This window comes from Ochotona curzoniae, unplaced genomic scaffold (assembly GCF_017591425.1).
Source record: "Ochotona curzoniae isolate NIBS_2020 unplaced genomic scaffold, NIBS_Ocur_1.0 scaffold_2587, whole genome shotgun sequence".
NCBI lineage: Eukaryota > Metazoa > Chordata > Mammalia > Lagomorpha > Ochotonidae > Ochotona > Ochotona curzoniae.
The window spans coordinates 11861239-11873503 of record NW_024467096.1 but is presented as its reverse complement, the minus strand read 5'-3'; the positions used below and the strand labels follow the sequence as shown (position 1 = coordinate 11873503).

At 40.2% G+C, this 12265-nt stretch overlaps 1 protein-coding gene across 1 annotated transcript in view; it reads left to right on the top strand.

The window, feature by feature from the left end:
• TPRG1 (tumor protein p63 regulated 1) overlaps positions 1–12265 on the top strand; it is a 109070-nt gene that overhangs the window by 29002 nt on the left and 67803 nt on the right. The window contains exon 3 of the mRNA XM_041003003.1: positions 2871–3047. Within this exon, the coding sequence (XP_040858937.1) occupies positions 2871–3047 (177 nt within the window). The remainder of the gene's footprint in view (positions 1–2870; positions 3048–12265) is intronic.

Below are 12265 nucleotides of genomic sequence, written 5' to 3'. Positions count from 1 at the left end.
TTTGTAAAAGTACGCTCTTTTATGGTGAGCATTTCATAGGGGATTAACCTGAAGGTTATATTCCCCAAACAGCATCAGCCAAGACATGTAGAGTTACACAGAGAGGAATTGAGAAATTTTCAATTGAGAAATATTTTTTGGACAGTCACAAATTTGGGAATCCATGCCAAGAAAGAATTCTGTCTTTGCCAAGTTGACAGTATATGAAATGAGATAGGCATCTCCTCTCTGTCTTTCAAATACATTTGTGTATGGGTAAATGTGTGCACATATGTATTCATAAAAGCAGATATAAAATGAAGGGGAAACAGGCTATGAAAAGTACATTAGAAAGAAGGTAAGTAGTCGCAGAGGCCTGGGAGAGTGCACTGGAGGAAGGGATAATGAAGCTTTGTTCTGTAAGAGTTATGTAGGTGAGGAAGAACACTGGCAGCAGGAGGGACAGCAGGTGCCAAGGTCCTTGTGGTGGAGAAGCTCAGAAACTGAAGGAAGGTTAGGGGACTGGGCTGGACAGATGGCCTGAGATGAAACTGAAAATGTAGATAGGATCTGAACCAGCAGAGCCCATTAGATCTTGTTTAGGATCTCTGCTGTTTTTCCTACAAGTTACGGGAAACCCCTCACTGCTGTAGGCTGAAAAAGTCAAGACAGAATAATAATTGATATGGGTGAACCAGGTGGCAGTTACTGGAGAGCAGGGAAGACAGATCTAGGGTGGTGATGGTGATGACAGAGAGACACTATGTTCTCAAAAAACTTCTGGGGAATAAAATGTTTAGGTCTTGACATGAAAGGGTGGGTATGTGATGAGACGAGGATGACCCAGTTTCCAGCTGCCCTAACTGTTTGGAGGGAGTGTGCTTCCTGGAGGTGGGGAGAACTCCAGGAGGACTAGGATGAGAAGAGGCAGCAGGGCTGCTTCGGGGAAGAAGTTTGCAGTTGCAGGAGTGGTCTGTGCCATCACAGTGGCCTTTTCCAGAGGTGGGTTTTGCTGTATTTACAGATTACACTGATGGGTCGTCCTGGGATAGTAAGTGGTACCAGGGAAGAAACAAGCACTGGATTGGGTGGCTGTATGTCTGTTTCTGTTCCCTGAAGTCTTGCTTGTTGTGTGTGAAATCCTGGCCATTTCATTGTGGGACTCTGTGGGCCTTATTTTCCCTGTCTTTAAGTTAAGGAAAATATTTAATCCAAACTATTACTGTGAGGATTCGGTGAATGTTGTTATTCAAGGACTTTGTAAACCACCAGGCACTGTACAGACCCACTAGATTATTATTATTATCATTATTAGTATTATTATTACTAGTCCTGCATCTGTTGATGTTACTATTGCCACCCAAACTTTAATGGTATTTACATCAAGAATATGTAATTTAATGCTTTCTCCATACTTTCTTTGGGAGAAAATGGAGTGATTGAATTTAAATAAATAAATATATCACCTACAAGTTAGAGATGGTGGCCCCAAACTACTTCTATGTCTGTTTACTTGATTTCAGACATTCCAGACTTGTAAAAATCATGCAGAGTCTGTGTCACAGCAGAGCACTCTGGGCTCCTGAAAAAATTCTTCTCCCACCCACCTTCCCGGAATCCTTTACCTTTTAAAATAAATCTCATTATGGAGTGCTGACATTTTCAGTAAAACCATTCAACCAAAAGCTGCAGTGTTTTCAGACTAAAAACAAGTCTAGTTTATTAGGCACCAGCTTATAACTCACTGCTGAGTTGATGCAATCTATTTCGAGAACTTATGTAGATGTCTGATAAGACATGGCAGAGACCCTATGTCTTTCTGACTGAGACTGAGTGTTAGGCAGACAGCAAAAAGTTCTTCCTCTCAGTGTGCCAGGAGTTTGATCTCAGTTGTTCTAGAATGGATGGAAATCACAGCTCTTGATCTCAGCGTAATCTCTTGACCTCTCTGCTGTTTCCATCCACTCTCTGATTATCTCTGCTATCACATTCTGCAAGTGACTCTGAATGTAACACTCTTCAAAGGGTTGTGGAAAGATCTGGAGCCAATACCTGTAAGAACATAAGATTGGCAGTTACTAGGGCCCCAATCAATGATCTACTTATTATTTTACTCTTTCTTCCTTTCCCTCTTTTTTTGCATCTCCCTTTTCCTTCTCATATCTCCTGTTCTTGCTAGAATTCATTCAGTCTTGAACTCCCAACTGAGTCAAATGTTTTTAAACTGTGCTTAGGAGTCACTCACCCTCTGTGTCCTAAGTACCTTTCATCCATAGTAACAGTTAACTAAAATAGCCATGGCCAAGATCCATTTCCTTTAAACCTCCCCCTGTGTTTAAACAGGTGAGTACTAGCAACTGTTTCCATTTTACAGATAAACAAACTGAGCCATAGGAATATTGGAAGTCCAGTCTGACAGTCACTATGTGACAGAACCACAAGTTCCTACTCCCATTTTCCTTGAGTAAATAATGTGAATTTTGGAGATAAGCATAAGTTAGTTTGTGGTGATGAACACTGAGTTAGGAAAAGGAGACATCTTTGGTGTCCTCATAGGAAGATGTGCTGTGAAGAGAACTGGGAAGGTATGGTGACACGCGAATCAGCTGATGCTCAACAGATCCAGGCTTGGTGTTATGCCTGTCGACTCCATCATGGGATCTCATGCTGATAAAACATCTCTGTCATGTTCCACTGCTCTTCTTCCTTAGCCATGGGGCCAAGCTCAGGCCTAGGGAGTAGAATGAGCTGTGTCGCAGCTCTTTTTTCTTTGGCGGTGATCAAATCTTACCATCCTTTTCATTAGAAGAGATGTTTCAATAAAGACCATTATCTTTAACAGGGAAAACCTGTGTCTCTAATTTTCCTTTTCTCTGATGATTCTCCTGTAGGATAGACCACTGGAACAATGAGAAGGAAAGGATACTGCTACTCACAGACAGAACTCTCTTGATTTGTAAATATGACTTCATCATGCTCAGTTGCGTGCAGCTGCAGCGGATTCCCCTGAGTGCCATTGATCCCATCTGCCTGGGCAAGTTTGTCTTCCCTAGGATGTCACTGGACAAGTGAGTATGATGCCTTAGACCTGGGGAAATCATATAGTGGGGTGGAGCATGCAGGAAAGACAAAAACACAACTCCATTCAGTGATGGAAGCTGGGAGAACAGTGACTTTGACAGTTGAATTCATCAAACACCCGAGTTTTTACTCCAGGTCAGGCACCAAGGCACACGTGTTCTCTTCTAAGACTGAATGTGAGCAGTTCCCACTGAACTATGAGTTTCCTGAGGGCAGGGATCATTTTTCTTATCCTTTAGGCACCTGGCTTCAGAACTGGTGCATAGTGATGCATCTTTTTAAGATATCAGTGGCAGGAAGAAAACACTCTGAACGGATGACTGTTTTTCTTTAGTCATAGCTTATCATATTAAATAGCTGGTTTCAAGGATGCAAGCAGTGATCAACTGACTAGGTTCATTACATTTTCATCGGCAGATTGTTCAATTAGATATAGATAAGAGAGCTTCAAAGTTTCATGGAAAATATGCATTATGGAAAGCCATGCGTGGATTTCAATGTATTTGCATTAAAATAAACATCTTTTAAGAATGTATTTTATTTTATTTTTAATGTTATTTGCATAGATGATAAAGATGGGTGCCCATGCAGGCCACTGACTAGGGTAGGGAGAGTCCAGGCATAAAGGAAGGAGAATATGGCAAATGTTTCCATTTTTTTTTTTCTTTTTCTCCTGTTACCTACAGGGTGTAGAGCAAAGGGCTCCTTGTTGCCAAACTACATTAGCCCTGGAGGATGTGCTTGGTCATTTGAAGTCATCTTAGACACCCTGATGTGGGGAAGAATGCTAGGAGGGTGTCACTTGAATTCTTTTGGCAGTTCTGAGACATCGTTTCTTTGCATAGGGTTGAAAAAAGTCTTTCCAAGATTTATTTGATGACAAAGTCTACTTTAGTGCATCCATACACCCAATTCTTGCAGGAAAGCTTGGCCAGAAGAATTGTCTAGTCTGTTCTGTTTCCATCCTTTGATGTGGTACTCAACATCCTGTACTAGCCTAGATGAGCTGGTGGTCCAGGGTCACTTGTACATCTGGGCAAGCTGTCCACTGCTCAGGCATCAGCAATCAAGGATATACTATCCCCAGTATGTGCACTCCACTTCAATGTCAGACCACATCCTGTGGTCAAAGTTTGAGTTTAGCAGATTAGTTAGGGGGTCCCCCAAAAAACCCTTACCTGAGGTATTCACAAAACTGACTCTTGTGTCACACCAGCCAGTACAGGGTCCACTTGACTCCACCACATACATCAACCTACACACATACCTGTGAGTTTAGCTGTCTTGTCAGCTGTGGCCTATCCCAACCTAGACTGCCACAAACCCAGCCCTTATGTACACTAGCAGGCGCTGCAGCCCAGTTTGGGCGACCTCCAATAACCTCCACCTGGGCTGCCCTAGTCCCATTTTGTGTAGGTGACTGCATGTGCAGCGATCTAGTCCAGCCTGTCTGGCATCCCATCTAGATCTCATACACACCATGGATGCTGTGGCTTGGCCTGACTTACTTCCAGACTCAGCACACACGTATGCCAGTGGGTGCTATTGCCTTGTCCAGCCTGACTTGCTCTGAGCCCTGTCTCCTGCTCACCACTGGCAGGTGCAACCCAGCACAGGAGTGCCAACAGTTGCCCTACTAGGTCCAATCCCAGCCCTGGATCTTATGCGTGCCAGGGATATTGCAGTTTAACCTAACCTAAACTGACTTGCACCCAGTCCTGGTACTTGCCAGCAGATGCTGTGACAAAGCCCTGTCCAGCCTGCTCCCATCCTTGGCTCTTGTGTAAACTGGCAGGTAAAGTAACTCAGCTCAGCATGGCTCACAGCCTATCTTGGCTGTAGTGTATGCCCGTGGATGCTAAAGCTTGAGAGTCTACTTTTCCAGACTGTTTGATGTTCCCTTGTACATAGGAAATTATGTATATAAAGGTTTTTTTTTTTTTAATTGAAAGGCAGATGTTAAAGAGAGAAGAAGAGACAGAGAGAAAGATCTTCCATCTGCTGGTTTACTACCCAAGTGGCCACAGCAGCTGGAGCTAAGCTGATCTGAAACAAGGAGCAAGGAGATTCTTCAAGGCCTCCCACATAGGCACAGGAACCCAAGGCTCTGAGCCATCTGTTACTGCTCCCCCAGGCCACTAGCAGGGAGCTGGATGGAAGTGAAACATCTTGGATAAAAACTGATGCACATATTGAATCATGGCACATGCAAGGCTATCACACGAGGCCAGGAAAAAAATTAAATTTACTTTTAAGAGGACTTAAAAATGTGCTTTTTAGGGAGCTGAGTCAGATGTGCAGCAACTGAACTGATGCCCGTATAGGACGCTGGTGTTGCAGGCTTTGCTTGCTGTATCATAGTGCTGGCCCCAGAAAAATATTTTTAAAGATTTCAAACAGACATTTTCTGTACAGGCTGCAACATTTTCTTGTGTATTCTTTAAAGAAATAGTACAAAAATAGCAAAGAGTGAAGATGTTTTAGTGTATATGTTTAAATATATACCTTAATTAAAATTACATATATGTGCACATATACTTATTACATATTGTTTAAACAAAGGGCAGTAAATGGCATAAATTGCTTCATGCTGCATTACCTAATGCCTCATGCTACATTACCTAATGATATAAATTAAAAACTTTTTATATAGTCATATATAGATCACTATCAGTTTTATAGTAGTGTATAGACTAATCTGTTTATGCGGGCTCTCATTTGTGGATAGTTACCTTTGCCTTTATAAAAATATTTCTCTAAATATCCTTTCCCACACAATTTTGCATAGATGTGTTATACTGTTTGTACTGTCAGTTGCTGGCAGTGGCTTTTGGAGGGAAAGACCTGATTTTAGCAGATAGATAGCTGCAATGGTTTTCCTAAATGACAAGGTCAGTTGGTGTTCCCAGCAAGTACACAAGTAGCCTTCTTACACACTGCCACCAACATCGTCACATACAGTACCGACATTTTGACTTTTCCAGAGAGAGAAGCTAAAGACAGCTATCTTCCTTCCACTCGAATATTTATCTCTAGAATTTGAAGAAAAGTGAATGTGTATTTCTTAGGTTAAGAATATTATTTTGTTAAAGAAATATTTATTTAGGCTTACAGGGAAGTGAAGATACATAGCAGTATGCATCTGTACTCCTGAATAAAAAGAGGACTCCGAGTTAATCAGTTAAATACACCTTGATGGTATGACACTCAATTTTATATTCTTACCTATTCGTATGTCAGGCTGGACTTACCTATACCAGTGTCAGGATATATTGAAATAGCAGAATGTTAAACTTGTGATTGTTACTAAAGGGCTATGATACTGTAATGATACGAGGGGAAATGGTGGAAGGGGAAAGTGGGAAAAGAGGGAAGGAGGAGGGGGAATTCCCTAAAAAAATCACCCGCAAAATTGTATCATGGAAAATAATAGGGGCCACTGCTTATAGTCATATTTGTTAGATATGTAAACTTTATAAATGGTTAATTTTGCTCAACATTGCTTTTTCAGCAACATGGTAGAGTTTTACTATTACATTTTATATATGATACTATTTTGTTTCTTCTTTGACAGGAGAATGGATTGAAATAACTGTATAATTTAAATTTACATGGCACTTAAGAAATGTACATATTTAGAAAATACAGCATGTTCTTTCAAAACATGTCCATGACATGAAATGATCAGATCCGATCAGAGGAATTTGTGTATCTATCAGCAATTTTTTTCTGTGTCACAGTCATTGGAAATGCTACTATTTTAAATATATATATATTAAATATAGAGTTAATTGTCACCATGTGCTATAGAACAGCAGAAGTTGTTTCACTTATCTAACTGCATCCTTAATTGTGTTCATCACCCTCTCTCTAGGCCCCACCCACGTGTTGCCAACTTCTGGTAATTACTCTCCTAGACTCTACTTCTGTGAGATCAAACATTTTTAATTTCCACATAGCAATATTTGTCTCTCTGTGTCCAATTTATTTGACTTAACCTGTTACGCTCTAGGCTCAACCAGGTTGCCACTATTGGCAGCATCCCAAAGAGACAGACTAGTAGAAGGAACAATGCGTTGCTCTCTGCCTGTGGAGTTACCCACTGCATCTAGCCATTTTGTTCTTACCCCTGAGGGTATTCATCAGTCACTCCAGTTGGGACACTGTTCTTTTGTTGTGTCATCCATTTTAGTGAAAGGGAATGGGGAAAGCGACAAGCAATCCTAATTGATAACCTTGTAGACATCAGAACTTTTTTTTTTCTAAAGCGAGCTTGTTTTAATGCCCTTACTTTTTTATGCTACATAGTGTTCAGAAAATGTCTTATTATTTTTACTCTTTGGATTTTCAGTGAATATTTTTATATCTAACTATCCTGTTTTTTTGTTTGTTTGGTTTTTTTTAACAATTTCATAGATATTTCAATATGCTATCACTCTATGTGAAGTTTGATAAATGACGTTTAGGTAACTATTACGATATTATTTTTAAATTATCTTCACATTTTTACCTGTTTATCTGATAGTAAGTGTTTTTCTACTTGAGCCGATATGAATTTTTCTGTGATTATGCTGAAGTTTTTAACTTTTGACTTATATTGTGAATGTTGACATTGACTTGTGTGATGTAGAAACACCTGCTTCAGGCAGGTATTCTGCCTGTTAGATACTGTAAACCTTATGTTAATTTGCTTTGAATTTTCTTGATGTGTTGTCAATTTCTTTAAACATTTTGAGTCTCTTCAGTTTGTTGATGTGCTCTTGTATGTTGCATGTGAGCATGATGCAAATAGTTCAGAAAATGTATAGGCTATGAAAAACCAATGCCTATGTTTCATTTTTGCATCAATATGAAGATTTCTTTGAATTTCATTTTTCATTACTATTTAATTGTCTTTTATTATAGAATTTTGCTGTCTGATATAACAGATAAAGTATTTCTGCCATGTTGATTTTTATATGATTGTACTTCTAAGCATAGTACTATATTGTCTATATTTGCTTTCCACTGAATGTGTGTGTCTTCTAACATACATAAGAAGGTTTGGAATCTATTGTTCTGTCAATGTAACTTAACGTAATATTTCTGGTCCTGTATTTTTGAATACTATCTATGACTTCTCATTATAACCCATTTCCATGAGAAACTCATTTCATTCCTCCTCTTTTCCTATTTGTAAATAATTACTTTAATGCTTCTGTATTTAAATAATATGTTTCCACTTGGTACCTTAGTGTACCTTAAATCTTCATCCTAAAAAAAGGAAAAATCTACTCTTTTTTTTTTTTTTGCTGTTGTCATATGTTCTCATCCTTTGCCACTTTCCTTTGGTTAGTTTTACTAGACATTTTTAAAATTATTTTTTATGGAATATTTTGTTTTCTTTCCCATGAGGCACTCAATTATTACTACTGCGAGTTGATGTAATTCCAGCCCTCCTAATTAACCTGTGCAGCTTTATCCAGATCTGCATCCTGTGGTTAGAGTGAGAAACCCTGTGCCAGCAGTTGGCATGCTGTTAAATGTTAAAGGGCTTTCTCTGGGCACCCAGAAGGAAAAACATAAAGTGATGAAGGGTTATTTGTTTAGAACAGGAGTAGAATCCTAGGTCCCAGCCCCAGTTATGCAGCTGTCACTTTGACTTCTGTAGCTATTAAAAGGTTACAACAATGACTATTTTGCTACATTATCAGGATTATTGTTAGGTCCTAATGCTAGAACTTGAGAGCTAGGCATGAACGAGTTCTGATTTTTCTCCCAGAGTAACACTTTTGTTAACATGGAACTGAGCAGGTTAATTGGATCCTTATCTTTACTTCCAAATCAGTTGGCTCTTCTCAGACATTAGGTCATCATTATAAGGTCAGAGGGGAAGCAGCCTAGCCAGAGTGAAGAGTGGGAGGTGAGGGGAAATCAGCTGCTAAAGAACAAGTCAGCCAAAAGTAAACAAACAAGTCAACTGCAGAGCAGGATTCAGCCAGGGTTTGAGACCATCAACAGAAGGCACAGATTTCTCCCTGGCAGCCACTGGCAGCCGCAGCAGCAGGTGGCCATAGTGCAACATCAAGGGTGTCACTTGCCCTGTGCAGTTGGATCTGTGATGCCTAGGGATATGCATGATGTGCTGAGTACACCTTGTACTTGTGAAGGGCGAGACTGTAAGGGGTTCGGGCATTATCATCAGGGTGTGAGAACTCTATGTTTGGATGAAGGGTAATTTTTTTATAGTTTCCCCTCTCTCCTTGTCTCTTCTTCACACCACCACCTCTGCCCCTCTCAATCTTTTTTTTTCTCTGTTATTTTCTCTCTCCTTGCTCTGTCCACTTAGGAGAGGGTAGCTTCTCTTAGTGCTCACTTGTGCTGCTCTTAGGCAGCCAGAAAAGGCTTGCCAGAAAGGAACATATGCCTCCTGATACTGACTGGATAGTTAGCTTTGTTGCATTGTTTTGCTTATTGTGAAAGGGAGAGATGATGGCCACAGAAAAGCAGAGGCCACGGCTCATTTGTTTGTGAGAGCAAAGCCAATTCTCTTTGGATGAAAGCATTTACCAGGGAGGAATAACAGGGAAGCAGTAAAAGGTCCTGTTATCACACAGGGTGCCTTGTTGTTAGTATGCATCTCTTGTTAGCAGTCCTTATCTGACATGGGAACCCTAATTCTCATTGCTGTCATAATTGGATTCATTCCCAGAGTTTAATTAAAAAATAATTTCGATTATCATATTGTGTCTGCAACCTCCCAGAAAAAAGGAAATGGGAGGGGAAGAAGGTTTCCATGAAAATTAACTGGAGGGTTAAGATGATAACTAATTGTAACTATATAATTTCTTATCCTTTAATTTTGGAAAATTTGCTTCTGTTCCTGGGGAGTCTCAATTTCCAATCTATTACATGTAAGTAATAACTGTTTTTTTCAGACCAACTTCACATGATTGTCACAGATTTAAATGGTGGTGGTAAAAGAGCATTGCAAATTATAATGGATTGAGATAAAGTAAAAGTCCAGTAGAAAAATTTAAAAAAAATCCCTGTTTACTTGTCAACCCTCCCAGATTTTTTGAGGTTTAAAAGTAATGATGGTAAGGACATTGAGATTGTGGCAGTTCAAATGGCCACTTGCCATCATGGAAGCAGATGGGATTAAGTTCAGAAATATAAGATCCTTTAATTTCAAATCTATTTTGTCATATACCTAATGCTTATTTGTCCTCAAGATCTTCGTTGTTTTCATTTGAATTTATTATTTGAGAGATAAGGAGGATGTGGGAGGAAGGAGAGAGAACTTCTGTCAGATTATCAAATGCCTGCATGACTGGAGCTAGGCCAGATGAAGCCGCGATGGGAGAATGCAGTTCAGTCCCCTGCAGGTGTGATAGGGAGTCAATCACTCTGTCATCTGCTGCCTCCACAAGTCCACATCAGCATTATGCTGAAACTGCGATCAGATTTGAGACTTGGGCTAGAGTACTCCAATAAGCGATGCAGACATCTTAACTGTCTAAACACACCTGCCCTATGTTGTGATTTTTCAAGGTAAATGCACCTCATTTCTTTACCACTGCCTCCATATGAGCTCTCTGACAGATGCAAAATGTAGGCAGTCTAGGGCTTGGGGAGCAGATTCTCAAGTCAAGCTGTGGGGAAGCTGCTTGCACATATTTCCCAGGTTGACCTGAATTAAGTTATTTACAGTCTAAACTCCAATCTCCTTGTCTGGAATCTGGAGCAGAGAGCAGAAGGATAATAGCATCACTCTTGTTGCTTTCTGTCAAAGATTCAATGAGGTAATATGAAAGAAGTGTTTAGAAGATTATCTGATGGGTACTAAGCACTTGAGTGATATAATCATATATAGTAAGTTTAGTAGAAAGACTTTGGGGGCCCAGGGTCCTGATTCCTGATCCACTTTCCTGATGAATGTCTCTTCTCTATGCTGAATCTCCTCTTGTGGAATATATAAAATCTCTAAAACCTTTGAATTCTATTTTGAAGCTGTTCTTAAACTTAGGGGCTGATTCTATCTAATCATTTTTTTCTCTGTGGAAAAAATCTTGACAAAATGATTCTCTGCTGGATAAGGGTGTTGCTGCCATGTAGATATGCCAACAAACGCTGAGTGAAGAGGTCAGGCCAATTGCTGTCAGGTGCACATTGATCTCCCTGAAGTTTGAATTTGCATTCTGAAAAATGAAAGGGATAGGCCATGCACACTACAGGAGCAAGGCCTGGGAAATTGCTTGCCATGGCCTTCATGCATTTGCTTTGCAGAGTTGCTGCCCCTTTTGACTTCATGTCAGCATGTGGAGGGCGGGAGGAGGGCATCCCAGACATGACTCTAGCATCTCAGTCTTTTGGATTCCAAGGCCAGAGAGCTACTTTGTACTCTCAGAGTTCTAATTTGCCTTCTCATTCTCAGATGAGAGCTTCAAAGGGCTTCTGCTCTGGGTAAAACGGGCTCATGGCCCAGGCCAATTCTGCTGGCTTCGCGTCTGTCAGTGCGTTCTAATCACTGTTATAAGTGTGGTTCTGCAGAACACCTTGTAAAATATTTTCCTATTGCTCCAGCAACATCTCCTGTCTAGACAATCTAATTATGAGCGCAGAGCAAATAGCTAAAGTGTTTGCCTCCCCCAAGGGTTGCATAACTTCAGAAGGGGGGTTGGGAAGGCAGGAGAGGTGGTGGGAATGGTGTCCGTTGGTTTTTGTTGACCTGTTCAGAAAACTGAGTGCGCTGAAAGAATATGGCTAACTTTTAATTAAGAAGAAATGATCTAGTGGAAGATGACATTTTGTTAATTTTCTAAATTCAGTGGAGGATTAAAGATACTGATGTATTTCCCTCTAATCACATCTTTTTCTTGGCTTCATATGTGGTTTGTGGTCTTTGCTTAAGAAAAAAAAAATGCACTGATATAATAATCTGCCCTCCCAGAAGCTTTCTGAAAATAAAAAGAGGCTCCTTAAATGTATGTTCTTTCCAAGGAGCAGTTCACCAAGTGAGTCCTTCCTGAGCTCTGAACAGGTATTAAGATTTGTGTATGATGAGAGTAACAACCTAAGGATTCTACAGGTATTGTTCAGTTGCAACAGTAAGGCTGACTCATATTCTACATGTGTTGGTCAAAAGTGGGATTGCTCAGGGCTCTAGCTGAAAGCCAGGGTAGGCACAAGAAAAGAAATTCTATTGGGAAGCATTGGAAGAGTA